The sequence below is a fragment of the Macrobrachium nipponense genome, chromosome 31, assembly GCF_015104395.2.
Source record: "Macrobrachium nipponense isolate FS-2020 chromosome 31, ASM1510439v2, whole genome shotgun sequence".
Classification (NCBI taxonomy): domain Eukaryota; kingdom Metazoa; phylum Arthropoda; class Malacostraca; order Decapoda; family Palaemonidae; genus Macrobrachium; species Macrobrachium nipponense.
This window is the reverse complement of record NC_061093.1, coordinates 65,685,002-65,706,918: the sequence shown is the minus strand read 5'-3', so window position 1 is coordinate 65,706,918 and position 21,917 is coordinate 65,685,002. Positions and strand designations below refer to the sequence as shown.

Sequence of the window (21,917 nt, the reverse complement as noted above, 5' to 3'; positions counted from 1 at the left end):
CGATTATCGTGTAACATATCGGGGATTCTCGTCTCGCCTCACTTTGGACCGTGGTCTCGCCTAAGTGTTTGGAGACGCTAAGAAACTCTAACACTCTGAATGCGCTAGAAATTCCGTAGAATTCTAAGCAGTCTGCTTGAAACCCCCCCCCCCCCTGACCCCCACCGAATTCGTCAAACGATATCGGCTGGTGGTCCTCTCGATTCCCGTAGAAATCGAGTAATGGGGCAGGATCCCTCCTCAACGACCGGGGCTTACGTCAGGTAGGAACCGAAGGTCCCCCCTGGTAGCGCAGTCCCCAACGTGGGATCCTACAGAGAAAATCGCTGTAGGATCCTTCCCCTTTCCCTCGTAGCCGTAAGGAGAGAGGGGAATGGGGGAGGAATTGGATACTCGCTCGCCTTCCCAGTGGAACTAGCAGTTGGAGAAGAGTAGGAGCAGCCATCGCCTTGCGGCGATGGCCTCTCAGAGTCTTGGGAAAACGTATCGTCAGGAGAAAACGTTTTCCCCGAGGAGGGTTATGAACTCTCACTGTAGGTAAGGGTCTGCCGCCACTGTGAACGTCGTCTGGGTGGGGCTGATCGACACCTGACAGGAGAGAGCCGATACCGTCCTCCGACTCATTCCAGTCCCTCGTCGAGGTCGAAACCTCTCAGGAGGACCGAAGGAGTATTTAAATACGGTGTCCGAAGACACGTAGAAACGCCGCTGTCGCAGTAGAGGAGGTGGAAGTAGCTTGATCGACCGGCCAGAAACTGAGAGAGCCTTCTTGTCCGGAGACGAGAGACTCTGGTTCAAGACAGAATCGGCAAGCTCCAGATCGCGGCATACCCAGACCGTCGTTTGGGTTCCCTCTCGGGCCCCAAAACGACTCGAGCAGACATGGGCTCTGCTGGTGGGAGCGGCGATCCTTCCCCCGGTCGTTGTGCTGACGAATCAGTGCAATAACCTGGGTAAAGTTACTCTGAATCTCGGAAGTTACAGCGTCTTGAGGAGTAGGACCGTCCAGTCCCTCCAACAAGAGCAGCTCCCAGGACCCTCCTCCTTCAGAAGAAGGACCAGCAACAGATCCCTGACGGTTGCCTCCAATCACTTGCGAGTACGTCCTGGTTGGTCCTAAGACCAACCTGGCACGTGCGGCGTCGTGACGGGATCGTGAGCGGCGCATCTCTCACGATCACTCCTATATACCTCGCTCTCCTGGCGTATGCCGAGGAAGTTGAAGGTATCGGAGAGACAGAACTGACGCTACCCCCTCTCCCCCTGACGGTCGCCTCCAATCACTTGCGCGTACGTCCTGTTGTTGGTCCTAAGACCATACGTGGCACGTGCGGCCGTCGTGACGGGATCGTGAGCGGCGCACCTCTCACGATTCACTCCTAGCTACCTCGCTCTTCCCGGTGTAGCCCGAGGAAGTTGAAGGTAGTGGAGAGACAGACCTGACGCTCCCCCCCCCCCCGCTCGCTGGCAGGACCAGCGTTACGTGGGGGGGCTGCAGCCGATCACCAACCGCGGTGGGGATCGATCTGCAGGGCCTGGCCGTGCCGCTCACCTGTGGCGAGCGGCTCGACTGAGCACGTCGACCCCGGTCCCGTGCGTCAGACGAGCTGCTGCTGGTCACCGTATTCGCCCGGTCCCTGTGGGAGCGGCGGTCAGGTGACCTGCAGAGCTCGCTTTCGCCGTCCGAGACCGGTGAGCGTCCTCGCGGCACGTCAAACCGCTGGTACCAGCCGAGGCTGGTACCGTCGGTCGAGGGGACCTGGGGGACCTCTTCCCAGCCTTAAACCGTGGCCGGTCAGAGACCGTCACGTCCACCCGAGGTACCGGCTGGTCGCTGCGAGAGCGGCCGCTGGCCTGGCGAGAGTCACCTGAGCGGCTCTCGACAGTCTTCTGCTCCGTGCCTCGGGTCATGACGCTGAGCGAACTCGGGCGTCTTAACTTTGGCTGCACGGTCACCCGAAGGAGATCGTACACTCGGAACTTCTCGCGGACGAGAAACCGACGCCGGTACCTTGGCTTAGCAGCAGAGCTGCCAAGACCAGGCGAGGGTACCAGCGGTAGCCAGCACACCCCCCCCTTGGTTTTCTCCCCGTCTTCCTTCTTCTTCTCAGAAGGGGAGACGGCTGGCCCCGTTCCCGAAGGAACAGGAGGACCCGCAGAAGAAACCCCCCCCCCCGTCACACCGGAATGTGACGAGCCCTTCGAAGTTCCCGAAGGAGTCTTCTTAGGGGGAATAACAAAACCCGGTTACCAGCTGGTCGCTGCGAGAGCGGCCGCTGGCCTGGCGAGAGTCACCTGAGCGGTTTCTCGCCAGCCTTCTGCTCCGTTGCCTTGGTCTTGGCGCCGAGCGAACTCTGGCGCCGAAACTTTGGCTGCACGTCTCACCCGAGGGAGAGCGTACATCGGATCTCCCGCGAACGAGAGACCGAGCCGGAACTTGGCGTAGCGGCATCGCCGCTAGCCACCAGGCGAGGAAGTACCAGAGCTAACCGATACTCCTCTGGTACCCCGTCTATCTCCTTCTAACGGAAGGGAGACGGGACCCCGCTGTCCCGAAGGAGCAGGAGGACCAGCAGAAGGACCCCCCGTCCACCGAGGTGGGACGGGCCCTTAGAAGTTCCCGAAGGAGACTTCAGGGGGGGGTAGGCAGCCTTCTTCTTCTTCGGCTTATGGGCCTTAGAAGTCGAAGGGGAAGAGGCAGCAACAGACGAAGACGAAGATGACACCTTCCTCTTCTTCGTCAGCTCACGCAGGACAGTCGTCAGGTCCTCCATCCAGGCCGGAGTCGGGCCTATTGCCGAAGCAACACGGCCCGACTGCACCTGTCCGGAAGGACCTGGGACTGGGGAAGACACACCATGGGCAGGACCAGCATGGACAGGCGCAGGAACCAGGAGCGACAGGAACAGCAACCAGCTCAGGAGCGGCAGGAACAGCGGCAGCGGTAAACACAGAAGGGACAGCCAAGCCAGTAGCGGGAACCACATCAGCGACAGGTACGGCAGGCCCAGCCATCACCTCGTAGAATCATCGGCAGCCCAGCGTGGTACTGGCGGGGGGGGTGGCCGGTCCTAGGGGCGAGCTGCTGGAACAGCGGAAGTCTGGGGCAGGCAACACGAAGAAAACACAGGCGGCGGCGGCATACCCCTCCTCGGTACGGCGGCGACCGGCCGACACAGCATGGGGAGTGTAGACCAGCGGGGGGAAGGGGGCAAGCAGCATAAGCGGCCGTGAAGGGTTGTAGTGGAGACCACTCCAAGTCACCGCCCCAGGACCTCGCTAGAGAACTTTGTGGCACGCCCTGCAGCCGCAGTGGTGGCCATACCTGTCCAAGGTCGTCTCCCACGGATGTAGCACCTGCGGTAGCACAAACAGATTAGTAAGAGGGGTTCCCTCACGCAGGGGGGGAGACATGCCCCACCCCGAACGGAAGGAAGACCCCAAAAACAAAATACGAGGAAGCTGGGCGGGGGGGCAGGAAAGAAGACGAAGAATCGGATACCAAGGGAGTCGCGGGAGAGCTTTCCGACGACTTCCTGGCAGACCTTCGCTTCCCCTACCCCCGCACAGCAGTGAAAAGTAATATGAAAATGAAACAGAATACTGCACTTGCGATTCACTTCATAGAACTTAAAAAAGAGGGAAATCAACATTCCCGGTAAGAGCGGAAACTTGATCCATAATAATATGATGCTATCATAAATATATGAAAATGAACAATACTGCACTTGCTATTTTCACTTTCACAGCAATAAATCGTAAGGATTAATTCCCGGGTAAGAGCGGAAATTGATCCAAAATTAAATTTGATGCAATTAATAAATGAAAATGAAAGAAAAACTGCATTGCGAATCCACTTTCATTGCATTCTATTCATACAAAAATAAGAGGCTCTTGCCGAGCGCAATCAAGCTCTCGGCAACGAACGCACAGGGCAAAAAATATAATGAAAAAGAGTACTTACATCTTTCAATACACACTTTCGCCCAAAACACATGATCGGGCGCGAGTGCGCACCCGCCCTCGGCACCGAGACATAATTCAAGGGTTCAATTCATGAAAAGAGCGGAAATCGCCGTCTCTACGGCGATAGCTCCATGTTGATTCATAATTAAGTAATGAAAATGAAAACAGTGTACTTACAGTTTCATTTTCAAGTCAAACCAACCATTAGTAGAAAACACAATATAAACAAAGCATACGACGATGAAGCGGGCAGAGAGCGATGACGAACACGTCCTTCACACCCGCGGCCGAAAGCAAAAGTGATTCTTCACCTCTCGGGCGCGCGGGCGCGCGCACGATCGGACAAGCAGTTAACTACCGTTCTCCCCTTGTTCGAAGCTTACGACCGTCCCAGCTGCCGCTAGTTACCTTCCTATTGTTAAAGGACCGAGGGTTTGTATTACGTATCGGAACAAACTGTCTATTAGTCTGCATAGCCATAAGAGCTACAGCGAGGGCGTGACCTACAGCTGAAAAGACTCTTTGGGTCTACTAACGGGACTTGATATCCGCTTACTTAGTAGAATCCAAGTCGGATCATGTCAATGGGGGGTGGGGGTTCGCCCACTTCTATGACAGAAGCCTGACCACTACCAACGCAGGGAGCTTCAAACAAATCCGATCACCTAACCAAACTAAGTTATTAGTATTACGAAACAAAAAAAGATGCCTACCTGCATCATTTTTCATACAACCATATGAACTCAATTAACAAAAACAAGGGAAAAAACTACTAAGGATATGTTCCAGCTCCCTGCCCCAGCACGAATCCGCCGATATGTACGGCCTAGAACGCGAAGCACTCGTCATACGTAATACTGACGTCTTTAACGTAGTGGTTGGCGAATACTGAATTACATCTCCAGAATGTAGTTTTCATCAGATTCTGAAGAGACATATTCTTCTTAAAGGCCAAGGAAGTGGCAATTGCTCTCACTTCATGAGCCTTGACTTTTAGGAGCTTGAAATGTTCTATGTGCTTCTTTCACAACACTTCTAATGAAGAAAGACAGCGCATTTTTTGACAATGGTCTGCTGGGGTCCTTTACAGAGCACCATAGTCGTCCTCAATGCCCTTAAGGTTTTCTTCTTCTGAAGGTAGTATTTAAACTCCTAACAGGGCAAAGAGTTCTTTCAGGTTCTTCCCCTACTAGGGCAGATAAACCACGAACCTCAAAGTTCCTTGGCCAAGGATTTGAGGGGTTCTCATTTTTTGCTAAAAACGAAGGAAGGAAGGAACAAACCACGGAATCTCCTTTGAAACCTACCCTTCCTTCTAGGGCATGAAATCTCACTAACCCTTTTAGCGGATGCTAAAGCCATGAGAAAAGAGAGCTTTCCTCGTGAGATCTTTGAAGGAGGCTAAATGTGGTGGTTCAAACCTAGCGGACCTCAGGAAACGAAGAACCACATCCAGATTCCAACTTGGAACTTCGTTCGAAGTTTTCTTGGAAGATTCAAAAGATCTTAATAGATCATGAAGATCTTTGTTATTCGAAAGATCTAAATTCCTATGTCTGAACACCGCAGCCAGCATGCTTCGGTATCCTTTGATAGTAGATACTGCCAAACCGCATTTTTCTCTGAGGAAAACTAGGAAATCTGCTATCTGAGTCACAGAGGTACTGGAAGAGGAAAACTTCTGGTTCCTGCACCACCGGCGAAAGACGTCCCACTTCGACTGGTAGACTTTAAGGGTCGAAGGTCTTCTAGCTGAGGCGATAGCCTTAGCAGCTTTTGTCGAAAACCCCTTCGCTCTGACAAGACTTTTGACAGTCGAAAGCCAGTCAGATTGAGAGCGGGAGGTTTCTGTGATACCTGTCGAAGTGGGGTTGTTTGAGCAAATCTTGTCTTTGTGGAAGTGCTCTTGGAAAGTCCACCAACCATTCCAATACCTCTGTGAACCAATCTTGGGCGGGCCAGAACGGAGCTACTAGCGTCATTCTTGTCATCTCCGAGATAGCAAATTTCTTGAGGGTTTGTCCCAGTACTTTGAAGGGGGGAGAAAGGCGTAGACGTCTAGACCTGTCCAATCTAGGAGAAACACTCCACTGATACTGCTCCTGGTCTGAGATCGGGGAGCAGTAAAGTTCGATTCTTGCGTTCTTTGCTGTTGCAAAGAGATCGATGTGAGGTCTGCCCCATCTTCTCCACAGGTCTTGGCATACCTCTGAGTGGAGGGTCCACTCGGAAGGCAGGAGTGATTCTTCCTGCTCAGGAGATCGGCCCTGACGTTCCTTTCTCCCTGTACGAATCTGGTGAGAAGACTGATCTTCCTTGTTTTTTGCGACCACAGCAGAAGATCCCTTGCTGTTTCGTACAGGGAGAAGGAGTGCGTCCCCCCCTGTTTTTTTGATGTACGCCAAGGCTGTTGTGTTGTCCGAATTGACCTGCACTACTGCATTTCGGACGTGGGGCTCGAAGGCTTTCAATGCCATCCAGACTGCCATCAACTCTTTCTTGTTGATGTGCCAGGACACCTGATCCCCCTTCCAGGTGCCTGACACTTCTCTTGTCCTGAGCGTCGCTCCCCAACCTGCTTCCGATGCGTCGGAAAACAACACATGGCTGGGGTTCGGCATGTAAAGAGACATTCCTTCCACAAAACGAAGTGGGTTGTTCCACCACCGAAGGTCTTTCTTGATTACCCTTGAGATCTTGAAGGAGAACTCCAGATCTAGGGAGAGACGCCTCCAGTTCTGGTATAGGAAGAACTGTAGAGGCCTGAGATGCAACCTTCCTAGAGAAACGAATTGCTCCAACGAGGAGAGTGTCCCCAGCAGACTCATCCACTCCCTCGCTGTGCATGCATCTTTCTCTAGGAAGGTTGTTATTTTCTCGTAGCAACGAGCTATCCTCTCTGGCGACGGAAAAGCCCGAAAAGCCAGAGAAGCTATCCGAATCCCCAAATAGATCCGCTCTTAACTGGGGATTAATTGAGACTTCTGGAAGTTCACCAGAAGTCCCAGAGAACTTGCCAATGTAAGGGTCTTTTGAAGGTCCTCCAGACATCTTTCTTGAGACTCTGCTCTGATTAGCCAGTCGTCGAGATAAAGCGACACCCTCACTCCCTCCAAATGTAGCCACTGCGCCACGTTTTTCATTAACCCCGTGAAAACTTGGGGTGCAGTCGATAGGCCGAAGCACAAGGCCTTGAATTGGAAGATGTTTCCTCCCATCATGAATCGTAGATACTTCCGTGAAGAAGGATGGATCGGCACATGAAAGTAAGCGTCCTGAAGGTCTAGACACACCATCCAGTCCCCTGGACGAAGAGCCGCTAACACTGAGGAAGTTGTCTCCATGGCGAACTTCCTCTTTTCCACAAAGACGTTCAGGGCGCTTACATCCAACACCGGTCTCCATCCTCCTGAGTTCTTCGGAACTAGGAATAGTCTGTTGTAAAAGCCCGCAGAGCGGGAATCTTTCACTAGTTCTATAGCCTCCTTCTCTAGCATGAGCTCTACTGCTAGAGAAAGGGCTTGATTCATGATGGGATCCCTGTACTTGGCTACCAACTCCCTCGGAGTTGTCGTCAATGGTGGTCTTGACGAGAAGGGAATGAGGTATCCTTTGCTGACAATCGATAGGGACCAATTGTCTGCCCCTTTGTGGGCCCAGACGTCGGCAAATTTCAGTAGTCTGGCACCCACTGATGTCTGGAGTCCTTGATCGCTATTTCTTCCCTCTGACTGACCTAGAGAAGGTTTTACTCTCTTAAAAGGTCTAGTCCCTCTGGTTGCAGAAACCTCTGACAGCGGGTCCTCCTCGAAAGGGCTCCTGTCTCAAGAGGAGTCTCTTTCTTTGGCCTTGGGTTGGAAGACAGAGCGAGGTTTCCTGGCCGCCTGGGCTAACATGTCCTGAGTAGCCTTAGCTGAAAGGGCACTCGAGACATCTTGAATAATCTTCTTGGGGAACAGAAGAGGAGAGAGTTGAGCATACATAAGCGAGGCCTTTGCGCATGTGAAACTGCCTTCGTGAGAAACGAACAGTAGACAGACCGTTTCTTAATCACTCCAGCTCCAAACAGTGAGGAGACTCACTCGATCCGTCTCTCACTGCTTTATCCATGCAAGTGAGGACGCAGTTAAGATCTTCAGGAGACAGAGAATCTGGGTCTGGGTCTTATTAGCCAGAACACCTAAAGACCAATCAAGGAAGTTGAAAACTTCCAGGACTCGAACATTCCCTTCAGTAGGTGGTCAAGTTAGTTCATTCCCCACGTAGTCGTTGGCGGACAAGAAGAGGGCGGAACGACGAGCAGAATCCACCAACCCTGAAGAGAAGTCCGAGTCCGCAGACGAAGGGAGAGCGAGGCCTAAAGTTCTCCCCGATTCGTACCAGAATCCCAATCTGCCAGTCAGTTTAGACGGAGGGAAAGAAAAAACCGTCTTCCCTTTCTCTTCCTTAGAAAGAGCCATTCCCCAAAACCTCTAAGTGCCTTCTTCATGGAAACAGTAGGTTTCATCCTTACACAAGACGAAACCTTCGACGTCTTCGAAGTGGAGAATAACGAAAGAGGAGAAGGAGAGCCACAGGAGAAGGATATCTCCAAACTCTTGCAGGAGTAACTCTGTCAGCCTCTTATAGGAGGAAACAGAGGAGTCTTTTGGTCCTTCTTCTTCTGAGGGTCCTGTTCTTCCTGAGCTGAAGAGCCCTCATGATCCTTAGAGGCGCGACTATTCTTAAAAGAGTCTCTAGAGGAAGTAAGACGAATACGTCTTGGAGACAATGCTTCAGAAAGTGTCTACTTGCAACATCCTTCTTGTCTGGAGGAGTGCGTTTCCCAGATTCTTGGAGCCTAACAGGAGTAAGTCGGCTGCAGGCGCAGAGCGCCTGTTGAAGAAGAACTTCTATCAGGCTCTTGGCGCCTATCCAAAGAGCGGCTACCAGGCGAACAGCGCCTGCCATACGAGAAGCGCCTATCAGGTTCTTGGCGCCTGAACCGAGGCGAGAGGATCTCTGGCGACGAGCGCCTACTAGGTGAGCGCCTACAAGGGGAGAAGTGAACCTGCTAGGCTCTCGGCGCCTGACTCGAGGAGATGAAAGTCAGGAGAAGAGCGCCTGCCAGGAGAAACGCGCCTAACAAGCTCTTGACCGCCTGTCCAGCGAAGGGCGCGCCGTCCGATTTAGGGCGCTTGTCAACCGGAGAGTGTAGGCGAGACGAGGAGCGGCTACGAGGCGAGTAGCGGCTACGAGGCGAGTAGCGCCTACTAGGCTCTGGCGCCTGTCAAGGGGAGCGATCCTGTCTCGAGAAGAGCGTCTGTAGGTGAAGATCCTACGCGCAGTTTGCTCCTTGTCCGAAGGAGAAACCTGTCTGTCAGGCGAATGGCGCTTGGACGCAGATGTGATCTTGTCCGAAGCAGAAAGTCTCCTGCGAGAATCCGAACGCACAGGTGAGCGCGCCTTCCGTCGAATAGCGAGTCAGGAGAGGGGAGCCTGGACTTCTTTACAGGAAGCGAGACGTCCTTCCTACGACGAGAAGACACGCAAAGAGAGCCAGCCAGAGCCGAAATCTGCGCCTGAAGGTTAGCCAACACCCTTGCAGGAGAATTCACAAACTCGTGAACAGGTGACGAGGCTCGATCTCCGCTCGGGAACGATACTCCTGAGATCTCTTACGCTTCTTCGCTTCCACCTCAGGCTCTTCCGAAAAAAAAACTTCAGGGCTGGAAGGGCGGGCGCAAGGAGCGTTCCAGGCTCTCTTCGAAGGCGCGAGGCTTCCGAAGAGCTCCATCCTCGTTTAGGAGAAGGCGAAGGCGAAGACGAGAAGCATTGGCGTAAAATTTCTCTCTTGGAGCGATCCAAGGTAGCCTGGGAACGATCGACAGGAGCTCCGAGGGGACGCCAGACCGTTGGGGATGCTCCCTAACCTTCCTGCGGCTTTCGACTTTCTCCTCCACTGGGACTGGAGTCTGGAAGAGGTCTAGTCCTGGAAGCATTAGGGAGCCGATCGACGCACCCTCCACTGCACTGGGTTCACTGCACAAATCACTATTGGAATCACTCTTACCTTCTAATTGTTGATTTTCCTCTCCATACTGCGAATGGTGGCTTTCATGGAGGCCACTTCCGAAGGCGCATCTTCGGCTTCGGTGCAGGGAGCAGGAGCTGAAACTGACAAAGGAGCTACTTCTAAAATAGGATTATCTATATCCAACTCGCTAATACGAGATCTACTACTGCTCCTGGAAGAAGCTTTCCTAACTTTATCTTTTCAAGCTTCCTCAAGTAGGAAGACAAAGACTTCCATTCATCCTCATTCAGCTTTTCACATTAATTACAAGGATTATTAAAGGTGCATTCATTCCCTCTACACTTCAAACATACCGTGTGAGGGTCTACCGCAGCTTTCGGTAGCCTCACCTTACACTCAGTCATACAACAAACTCTAAACATAGCAGTTTTCTTAGTATCAACATCAGACATCATGAATCCAAGAAAAATCCAAAGAACAAAAGTCCAATAACTGTCCACAAATCGCGAATGCCAGGCCAAAAGATGGTACTTCACCAAAAGTCCGTAGAAACAATCCAGGCGAAAACGAGAAAAGAATCCAACTGTCAAGAGGTACCGACAACAGGTGTGGTCGACACCGACGACAGAAAAAATCTGGCAAGAAAGGTATGTTGGTTCTTATACCCGCTTCCCAGCGGCGGGTAAGGTAGATCACCTGACCTACCTGTCGCGTTAGCCGCGAGTTTTGAATTCTGTCGTGACGTCAGAGACGTAAGCTAAGTATATGTCTGACAGGAAAGTTCATGTACAAAAATGACAATTTGTCGAAAATTGCATTTTTCCTAACTATACAAACCTGAGGTCCTTTAACAATAGGAAGGTAACTAGCGGCAGCTGGGACGGTCGTAAGCTTCGAACAAGGGGAGAACGGTAGTTAACTGCTTTGTCCGATCGTGCGCGCGGGCGAAGAAGCACTTTTGCTTTAGGCCCATGCAAAAAGTTGCAGAGTGAGGGGTGGCATGAGGTGGGACTATATGTAAAGGACCTCAGGTTTGTATAGTTAGGAAAAATGCAATTTTCGACAAATTGTCATTTGTTCCGATACGTAATACAAACCCTCGGTCCTTTAACAATAGGAAGACTCACTTCTTGGTGGGAGGAATCTGAGTCTTTTTGGTGAACAGACTGGTGTTCGTCCAACCCTGGAGTGCCTCCCTGGTCGTCAGAGCAAGGGAGGGATCCAAACCTCTGTCCGATTGATCGGGGTGTGCACCGCAGGATCAATGGTCAGACCTCTGGGCCAAGTACTAAGAGAGAGGCAAGCGTATCTCTTCGTACCAGCAAGCAAGAACTTGTTCCTGTTTGCAAGAGACAATCATAAAATGATGGGTTTGTCTCAATTTGGCATCCACTTCCTCCCCCTTGTTGGAGGAAGTGGTGGATATTTACTCCTATCCCTACTGAAAGGGATAGGATGGTGCTCTATTGAGTAGCTCACCTGCATCTCGTCCTTACCAGCAGGGTGACGACCGTGTCCCTCTACCCAAAGGTAGAGCGAAGAAAAAGATGGGAAGAGGAGCCAGTCACACTCTCATCCTCATCCATTCTTACGGTCTACACCAGGACTCGATGCTGTTCAGCCTGCGAGGGTCTGGGTTAACTACACAACGTGTTGAGCAACCACCACGGTTCCCAAGGAAAAAGATCCAAGGAACTATGGGCAATATCCTGAAGGTAGAAGGAGGTGCTGCGGTCCGGTGGACAGGCGCCTGCCTTCATTACTGCGCCACAAGGAGAAGTTCGTTGCGGAACGCGAGAAGAGAATGATGAAGAGGCGTCCGCACTCATCCTGGGTGTCGAGGTTTCTTCAGACAGCTCCGTCGCACCTTCACAGGACAAAGCAGCATAGCCTTCGTATCGGAGGCGGTGACGTCCATTAGGGAGGGTATTGTGAAGGACTCGAACCAATCGTCAGTTACCGAAGGGTTCTGAGTCTTCGCTACGAAGATCGGTACGAAAATCGAAGCGTCACCAAATCCCCATCCCTTTGTGCTTGACTTCTCAAGAGAAGTCATGCAGTTACCTAAGACGAAAAGAAGGGAATAGTCGTATGACCTATCCCTCTTCTCGACTTTGGTTATGTACAGTACTCATACTGACAAGCTATTAAGACGAAGTAATGATTGCTCTGGAACAACCGAACTAAGTCCACAGCATAGTTCGTAACTGACTCGGGCGCTCTGACAGCGCCGACTGACTGGTTCGGAATCAGTAGAGGCAAGTTGTCCAAGCATCCCGGGTAAGTCACGTGACCTTCGCCCTTTAAGAGTTATGCTGAGAGACCAAACAAATAAAATATTTGTTAGTCACCGATGCCGGACGGCGCGGCGATGATTCTCTTAATGCATAAGCTCAAAAGGCGAAAGTCAATTGCCTTCAAAAGACGAGGTCCTGATGGCAAGAAATCTCATAGACGTTGAATCTCAGCATTAAGGAGAAACAACACTATGTGACGTTGAAGACGAAGGTAGGCAATGAATGCAACCTACGTCTTCCAGCTGAATCGAGAGAAGAATCTCAAGATTCTAAACCTGTGCTTACAAATGACTGAAAACGCTAACCGCCATTTCATTGCTGTCCGTTGTGCAATGAAAGCGGGGCGTTCTTCAGTAATGAAACAAAGGGGAGAGCCGCTTGAAGAACTGCTTCTCATGGGCTGAACGTTTGGAAGTAGAGCTGGCAGGTGTGGGAGTAGGCGATGTCTTTCAATAACATCTGCTAATCCGGGTGAACAATGAACAATTGTACACCTCCGAATACAAGATATTTTGAGGACAAACTCAGATTCCGCAAAAATCATTCGCATTATCGGGATACGATGCAGCAAGAGACTATTACAGAATTCTTTTACCGTGCGGTAAACAGAAAGATGAGAGTCGAATAGATATCTCTGTTTAAAATTCTCGCAATACCGAAGACGATGAATACTAGCGTTTCTCAGCAGTAGATGGTCATTCATGTATGCGAGAATCCCTTGTTAATCAGAGACTTAAGTCCGTAATTGTTGGGCAGAGATACGGTTGTTATTCAATCAAAGCAGGTGAGAAAGACATAAACAACCGTCTATCTCAAAGCGGCAGCTGATACTGAAATGCCTCGGGCATTCCAATACGCAGTAGCTGTCGCTGACTCGTCATCCTGAGTTGCCAAGTAATCCTTTCCACGAAGGAATGCGTTCGGCTAGAACCACCGAGCATAAAAAGATATGCTCGAGCAATTATATTTAAGCGAAACGAATTTCGGTAAATATAAAAGCTTAAAAGGTGGTTTGTTGTGACAACACCATAGTATATAAAATTGAAACTGGAAACTCCTGGGAGGTTGCAGGCAACCCGGGTTGCAGTTCAATTAGAATACTTTTCGTCTAAGTCGCAATCCGTAGAATAACCAGGATATTCGCCTACCCCTCGACCATTCAACTGCTTAGCAGAATCATGTCCGCGAGGTTAATATACGTAGTATATTTGTAGGATTCTGAACAACGATCTCCATCCTAAATTCTTTCCTTCAAGAAAACAAAATAAGGATTGGAGATCGACCACCTTCGTTCTTTATTAAAGAGAGTGAAGGAGAAGTCTTCCTCGAAGGAAAGCTTCAATGGTGAACAGAATACTAAGACGATAGTTCCAGCCAAACTGGATATTCCCGTCCGTTCTTCTCTATTCCAGGTTGGTCGCCTACTGTGAGATAGTCTTCTTTCAGCAGCAGTCTTCTTCTAATGCTAGAAATTCCAGGAATTCGAGCATAGGCGAGGTTCCCGATTATCGTGTAACATATCGGGGATTCTCGTCTCGCTCACTTTGGACCGTGGTCTCGCCTAAGTGTTTGGAGATCGTACAAGAAACTCTAACACTCTGAATGCGCTCTTTTTAAATTCCGTAGAATTCTAAGCAGTCTGCGAAACCCCACCGAATTCGTCCACAAACGATATCGGCTGGTGGTCCTCTCGATTCCCGTAGAAATCGAGAATGGGGCAGGATCCCTCCTCAACGACCGGGGCTTACGTCAGTAGGAACCGAAGGTCCCCCCTGGTAGCGCAGTCCCCAACGTGGGATCCTACAGAGAAATCTCTGTAGGATCCTTCCCCTTTCCCTCGTAGCCGTAAGGAGAGAGGAATGGGGGAGGAATTGGATACTCGCTCGCCTTCCCAGTGGAACTAGCAGTTGGAGAAGAGTAGGAGCAGCCATCGCCTTGCGGCGATGGCCTCTCAGAGTCTGGGAAAACGTATCGTCAGGAGAAAACGTTTTCCCTTTTCCCGAGGAGGGTTACGAACTCTCACTGTAGGTAAGGGTCTGCCGCCACTGTGAACGTCGTCTGGGTGGGGCTGATCGACAACCTGACAGGAGAGAGCCGATACCATCCTCCGACTCATTCCAGTCCTCGTCGAGGTCGAAACCTCTCAGGAGGACCGAAGGAGTATTTAAATACGGTGTCCGAAGACAAGTAGAAACGCCGCTGTCGCAGTAGAGGAGGTGGAAGTAGCTTGATCGACCGGCCAGAACTGAGAGAGCCTTCTTGTCCGGAGACGAGAGACTCTGGTTCAAGACAGAATCGGCAAGCTCCGATCGCGGCATACCCACCGTCGGTTTGGGTTCCCTCTCGGGCCCCAAAACGACTCGAGCAGAGACATGGGCTCTGCTGGTGAGAGCGGCGATCCTTCCCCCCGGTCGTTGTGCTGACGAATCAGTGCAATAACCTGGGTAAAGTTACTCTGAATCTCGGAAGTTACAGCGTCTTGAGGAGTAGGACCGTCCAGTCCCTCCAACAAGAGCAGCTCCCAGGACCTCCTCCTTCAGAAGAAGGACCAGCAACAGATCCCTGACGGTTGCCTCCAATCACTTGCGCGTACGTCCTGGTTGGTCCTACAACCAACCAACCTGGCACGTGCGGCGTCGTGACGGGATCGTGAGCGGCGCATCTCTCACGATCACTCCTATATACCTCGCTCTTCCTGGCGTATGCCGAGGAAGTTGAAGGTATCGGAGAGACAGAACTGACGCTACCCCCTCTCTCCCCCTGACGGTCGCCTCCAATCACTTGCGCGTACGTCCTGGTTGGTCCTAAGAACCATACGTGGCACGTGCGGCGTCGTGACGGGATCGTGAGCGGCACCTCTCACGATCACTCCTAGCTACCTCGCTCTTCCCGGTGTAGCCCGAGGAAGTTGAAGGTAGTGGAGAGACAGACCTGACGCTCCCCCCCCGCCTCGCTGGCAGGACCAGCGTACGTGGGGGGCTGCAGCCGATCACCAACCCGCGGTGGGGATCGATCTGCAGGCCTGGCCGTGCCGCTCACCTGTGGCGAGCGGCTCGACTGAGCACGTCGACCCCGGTCCCGTGCGTCAGACGAGCTGCTGCTGGTCACCGTATTCGCCCGGTCCCTGTGGGAGCGGCGGTCAGGTGACCTGCAGAGCTCGCTTTCGCCGTGAGACCGGTGAGCGTCCTCGCGGCACGTCAAACCGCTGGTACCAGCCGAGGCTGGTACCGTCGGTCGAGGGGACCTGGGGGACCTCTTCCCAGCCTTAAACCGTGGCCGGTCAGAGACCGTCACGTCCACACCGAGGTACCGGCTGGTCGCTTGCGAGAGCGGCCGCTGGCCTGGCGAGAGTCACCTGAGCGGCTCTCGACAGTCTTCTGCTCCGTGCCTCGGTCATGACGCTGAGCGAACTCAGGCGTCTTAACTTTGGCTGCACGGTCACCCCCCCGAAGGAGATCGTACACTCGGAACTTCTCGCGGACGAGAAACCGAGCTGGTACCTGCTTAGCAGCAGAGGCTGCCAAGACAGGCGAGGGTGTACCAGCAGTAGCCAGCACACCCTTGGTCCCCGTCTTCTTCTTCTTCTCAGAAGGGGAGACGGGCCCCGTTCCCGAGGAGGAACAGGAAGGACCAGCAGAAGAACCCCCCCCGTCACACCGGAATGTGACGAGCCCTTCGAAGTTCCCGAAGGAGTCTTCTTAGGGGGAATAACAAAACCCGGTTACCAGCTGGTCGCTGCGAGAGCGGCCGCTGGCCTGGCGAGAGTCACCTGAGCGGTTCTCGCCAGCCTTCTGCTCCGTGCCTTGGTCTTGGCGCCGAGCGAACTCTGGCGCCGAAACTTTGGCTGCCCGGTCTCCCCGAGGGAGAGCGTACACTCGGGATCTCCCGCGAACGAGAGACCGAGCCGGAACCTGGCGTAGCGGGCATCGCCGCTAGCACCAGGCGAGGAAGTACCAGAGCTAACCGATACTCCTCTGGTCCCCGTCTATCTCTCCCATACGGAAGGGGAGACGGGCCCGCTCCCGAAGGAGCAGGAGGACCAGCAGAAGGACCCCCCGTCCCACCGAGGTGGGACGGGCCCTTAGAAGTTCCCGAAGGAGACTTCTTAGGGGGGGGGGAGGCAGCCTTCTTCTTCTTCGGCTTATGGGCCTTAGAAGTCGAAGGGGAAGAGGCAGCAACAGACGAAGACGAAGATGACACCTTCCTCTTCTTCGTCAGCTCACGCAGGACAGTCGTCAGGTCCTCCATCCAGGCCGGAGTCGGGCCTATTGCCGAAGCAACACGGCCCGACTGCACCTGTCCGGAAGGACCTGGGACTGGGGAAGACACACCATGGGCAGGACCAGCATGGACAGGCGCAGGAACCAGGAGCGACAGGAACAGCAACCAGCTCAGGAGCGGCAGGAACAGCGGCAGCGGTAAACACAGAAGGGACAGCCAAGCCAGTAGCGGGAACCACATCAGCGACAGGTACGGCAGGCCCAGCCATCGCCTCGTAGAATCATCGGCAGCCAGCGTGGTACTGGCGGCCGGTCCAGGGGCGAGCTGCTGGAACAGCGGAAGTCTGGGGCAGGCAACACGAAGAAAACACAGGCGGCGGCGGCATACCCCTCCTCGGTACGGCGGCGACCGGTCACCTAGAAGCCGCAGACGGCGTCACCGACACAGCATGGGGAGTGTAGACCAGCGGGGGGAAGCAGCATAAGCGGCCGTGAAGGTTGTAGTGGAGACCACTCCAAGGTCACCGCCCCAGACTTCGCTAGACTTTGCAGCAGATCGTGGATGCTAGGCACGCTTTGCAGCCGCAGTGGTCCATACCTGTCCAAGGTCGTCTCCCACGGATGTAGCACCTGCGGTAGCACAAACAGATTAGTAAGAGGGGTTCCCTCACGCACGGGGGGGACATGCCCACCCCGAACGGAAGGAAGACCCAAAAAACAAAATACGAGGAAGCTGAGCGGGGGTGGGGGGGGCAGGAAAGAAGACGAAGAATCGGATACCAAGGGAGTCGCGGGAGAGCTTTCCGACGACTTCCTGGCAGACCTTCGCTTCCCCTACCCCCGCACAGCAGTGAAAAGTAATATGAAAATGAAACAGAATACTGCACTTGCGATTCACTTCATAGAACTTAAAGAGGGAAAAATCAATTCCCGGTAAGAGCGGAAACTTGATCCATAATAATATGATGATATCATAAATATATATGAAAATGAACAATACTGCACTTGCTATTTTCACTTTCACAGCAATAAATCGTAAGGATTAATTCCCGGGTAAGAGCGGAAATTGATCCAAAATTAAATTTGATGCAATTAATAAATGAAAATGAAAAGAAAACTGCATTGCGAATCCACTTTCATTGCATTCTATTCATACAAAATAAGAGGCTCTTGCCGAGCGCAATCAAGCTCTCGGCAACGAACGCACAGGGCAAAAATATAATGAAAAAGAGTACTTACATCTTTCAATTACACACTTTCGCCCAAAATACATGACTCGGCGCGAGTGCGCCCGCCCTCGGCACCGAGACATAATTCAAGGGTTCAATTCATGAAAAGAGCGGAAATCGCCGTCTCTACGGCGATAGCTCCATGTTGATTCATAATTAAGTAATGAAAATGAAAACAGTGTACTTACAGTTTCATTTTCAAGTCAAACCAACCATTAGTAGAAAACACAATATAAACAAAGCATACGACGATGAAGCGGGCAGAGAGCGATGACGAACACGTCCTTCACACCCGCGGCCGAAAGCAAAAGTGCTTCTTCACCTCTCGGGCACGATCGGACAAGCAGTTAACTACCGTTCTCCCCTTGTTCGAAGCTTACGACCGTCCCAGCTGCCGCTAGTTACCTTCCTATTGTTAAAGGACCGAGGGTTTGTATTACGTATCGGAACAAACAAATGTGCACTGCCAAAGGCCTGTATACTTACTTCCTCATCATCTTGAACATCACCCTCAGCAGCTCTTTCAGCCATGCGCCTCTTTCGAGCAGGTCTGTCCTCTTCATCGTCACTTTCATCTGGAAAATACATTAACATGGCACTGATGCATATGTCGTTCTTTAAGTTAAAAATATCAACTCCCAATACTGTTATATAGTATACCTATAAAGTTGTCTTGCTATACACTTAGAATCTTAGAATCTGGTGATTATCCTCGTCTTTGGAAAGATATCCAGTCTTTAAATCCCAAAACTAAAAAGCTATCACAGAGAGTAGGGGAAGCAGTCGGAGACGAAGCTATTGCAAGTATGTGGGGCGATCACTTCAACAATATCCTGAATTGCATAAATGATCAAGATTCCCGAAGGGTTGTAGATAACCTCCTTACTGACAACATTCAATTTCATTTTGCAGACCGTATTACGCCAGGTAACATCAGCGATGCCATAAACAGCCTACCTAATAATAAATCGCCCGGCTGTGATGGTCTTCCTGCAGAGGCCTTCAAACTCTGCCATCCGATAATTTACATTTTGCTAGCTGCCCTATTCAATGCGTGCATAATTCACCGGTTTCTTCCAGACTCCCTACTCTTAGTTCACTTGATACCATTAATCAAAAACAAGCTAAAGGATGCAGCTGACCCTGGCAACTACCGGCCGATTGCAATCACAACGATCGCATCGAAGATACTTGAGTCTGTTCTTCTAGTTAGACTTCTCCCCTTTTTACACACCACTGACAACCAGTTCGGGTTTAAAGCAAACCACTCAACCGACACCTGCATCTACATACTGAAAGAATTGCTTAATACTACCTATCATCAGCCTCTCCTATTTTCCTTTGTTTTTGTAGATGTGAGAAAAGCATTTGACAGAGTAAACTACCTGAAGCTCTTCCTGAAGCTGCATAAAAGGGGCACACCCCTGTACCTAATTGGCATTTTACATTGCTGGTTCTCCACACAGCAATTCTGTGTCAAATGGGGTAACGTGTTATCTTACACCTTCGGCTCCCTAAACGGGCTCCGGCAAGGGGGCATTCTCTCTCCTTACCTGTTTAATACGTACACAGATGACTTTGAATGTCAAACTGAACTCGCTCCCAATCGGATGCACCGTCAATGAAACAACTATAAACACCTGTTACGCCGACGATATGGTTCTGATTTCCCCATCAGTGCAAGGTCTCCAACGACTCATCGCACCTGCCGCCAATATGCAGAGGAATTTGATATAATCTACAACGAAACCAAGACCCAGTGTATGTCGCTGCTCCCGAGATCGCTTAAGCATATTGCAGAACCTCAAATTTTCCTCGGAAACCATCGGCTGGAATTTGTGCACGAATTTCCGTATTTGGGTCACATTATCACCGACGACCTAAAAGATACGGCAGACATTGAACAGAGGCGTTGTAAACTATGTGCAGCTGGCAACATGATTGCAAGGAGGTTTGCCTTGTCACCGAGACGTGAAACTGCTTCTATTCCGCTCGTACTGCTACAGTATCTATGGGTGTTCCCTCTGGACGAACTATACCCAAGAGACCTTGAGACGCATCACTGTTGTGCACAATGACATTCTGAGACGCCTCACAAACACTCCCCGCTACCACTCCGCCACACAGATGTTCATTGAAAACCACCTGGACAATTTAAAAATCATTGTTAGGCGAACAATGTCCAGTCTGGTAACCCGAGTGAGAAACAGCAGCAACTCGCTCATACAAAGCATCCTAAGGAGTGAAGCAAGAAGATCTAAATTGTGGGAAAGATGGGAAAATGAGGCCTTTGTCCCCTAAAGGACTTAATCTCTGTATTGGCAAGATGTCATCTGCAGTTTTTGTCATTATTACATTTATAGCTGATATTTTAATTTTTCATTATTACTGTGATTCCTATCAAGTTAAAGTTTTATTTACATTTAATTTATGTATTAAGCCCTCTGGACCTGACTACTGTAACCACCTAAGGTCTCTAGTTGAAATTTGAGTTATATAATATGTGCACCAACTGTTATTACTCGCAATGCATTTTTTTTTTCTCACCAATATTATTACTGTTATTACCAGTATGATGATTACTAGCTTTTATGCTACCTCAGCTATATTATGGATAAGTGCCGATTATTCATTTTCTTTTTCTATTTTATCATATCTCATGTATCTAGATTGTGTATGTTACTGTCTGTATCTTGTATACTCAATGTATATGGCCCCGAGCTGAAATAAAACATATTATTATTATTATTATCCAACATGGCAACACAGATTAATTCTTAAAATGCATACCATACAGGAGGCCTCTCCTCATTCGACCTGTTTGACGACCTTCATCTCTGTCTCGCTTTCTCATTTGAGTTTCTGCTGCCACACGATCCCCTTCACTCATCATTGAGTATTCTGAATCATCCAAGTTGTCACGATCATACACATCCAATTCTGGGATGTGACGGTAGTCACTATGGATAAAATAAATTTTTAAGTAAAGATCAACTACAATTCAACATTTAGGAAGAAACTTAACTAGTCTGTTAATTGTTCTTTGTTAAAAATATTGTATAGTATAAAGCGATGACATGGCACTGCCAAGTACATAAAAACAACTCTAAATTAACATCCTAAGGGGATACGGACAGTAATTGTTCAAGAGCACTACTTACTTTTCCATATTGTCCCCAAACAGTTCTTCCCCATCTTCTTCTTCAACTGGCACATCATTACCAAGCAAATCACTTTCATCTTCAAAAGCAGGTAAGTCTCGCCCAGGGGAGGAGGTAACAGGGTCAAAGTTGGATCCACGAGATGAACGTCTTCGGCGGCGATTGCTGGAAACGCTGGATAACCCAGGTGTTGCAGGTGTTGCTGGCTCTGGAGAGCTCATAGCAGCAGAGGGTGATGTTGGTGTGTCCTGAATAGAATATAAAGCCATTTCAAAATCTACCAATAGCTTTAGAAAAAATAAAAGGTCCCTTAACAGATTTATATATTTACCAACTAAATTATTATTGACAGTTTCTTTGCTAGACTGCCATTATACAGTGAACCTTGCTATGTCGGTTAATTACTCAAATTGACTGGGTATCATGTAGTTTAAATTTGGATAAAAATTATTTGGAGTTTGACACCGAAATGACTAACTACATACAGTCGATCCCTGGTATTAGAGACGGATTTGTAACCCCCAGCCCCGCGAACAGCTAAAATCCGTGAATACTTAAAAACCTCACTAAAAATGCTTAGACCTGTCTATTTTTATAGTTAAAAAAAAAAAATAAAAAAAATAAATAAAAATGCCTATACCTAAGTATTTTACTAGTTTTAGTACAAAAAGTGTATTTAGTCATGAAATACAAAAATACAGTAATTAGTGAATTTTCTCAGTGAAAATACCATAGAGAAATCCACGAATCCAGAACTGCAAATAGGCGGGGGGCTGATTCTATGATCTAATTTAAATAAAGTTCAAAAAGTAAAAAAAGTGTATACAGTATATGCAAACTGATAAACTATTATATTCAACTTTCAACATGACACGAGTAAAATGCCCTACAACAAAATTTCTTACAAATTTCAAGTCATAGTCTTAGTACCTGTTCACTGTATGGATTATTTATCTAAAGTGTTGCATCTGACCATGAAAAAAGGCCATACCTAACCTTTCCTAGAATTCTGTATCCTAACATAAATG

The 21,917-nt window shown here is 50.1% G+C and overlaps 1 protein-coding gene across 1 annotated transcript in view; it reads right to left on the bottom strand.

Moving 5' to 3' along the window:
- Positions 1–21,917, bottom strand: part of LOC135207054 (DNA replication licensing factor mcm2-like) — a 37,636-nt gene that overhangs the window by 13,302 nt on the left and 2,417 nt on the right. Inside the window, exons 2-4 of the mRNA XM_064238689.1 lie at positions 20,890–21,137; positions 20,519–20,688; positions 18,215–18,303 (exon numbers count right to left, since the gene is read on the bottom strand). Of these exons, the coding sequence (XP_064094759.1) occupies positions 18,215–18,303; positions 20,519–20,688; positions 20,890–21,137 (507 nt within the window). The remainder of the gene's footprint in view (positions 1–18,214; positions 18,304–20,518; positions 20,689–20,889; positions 21,138–21,917) is intronic.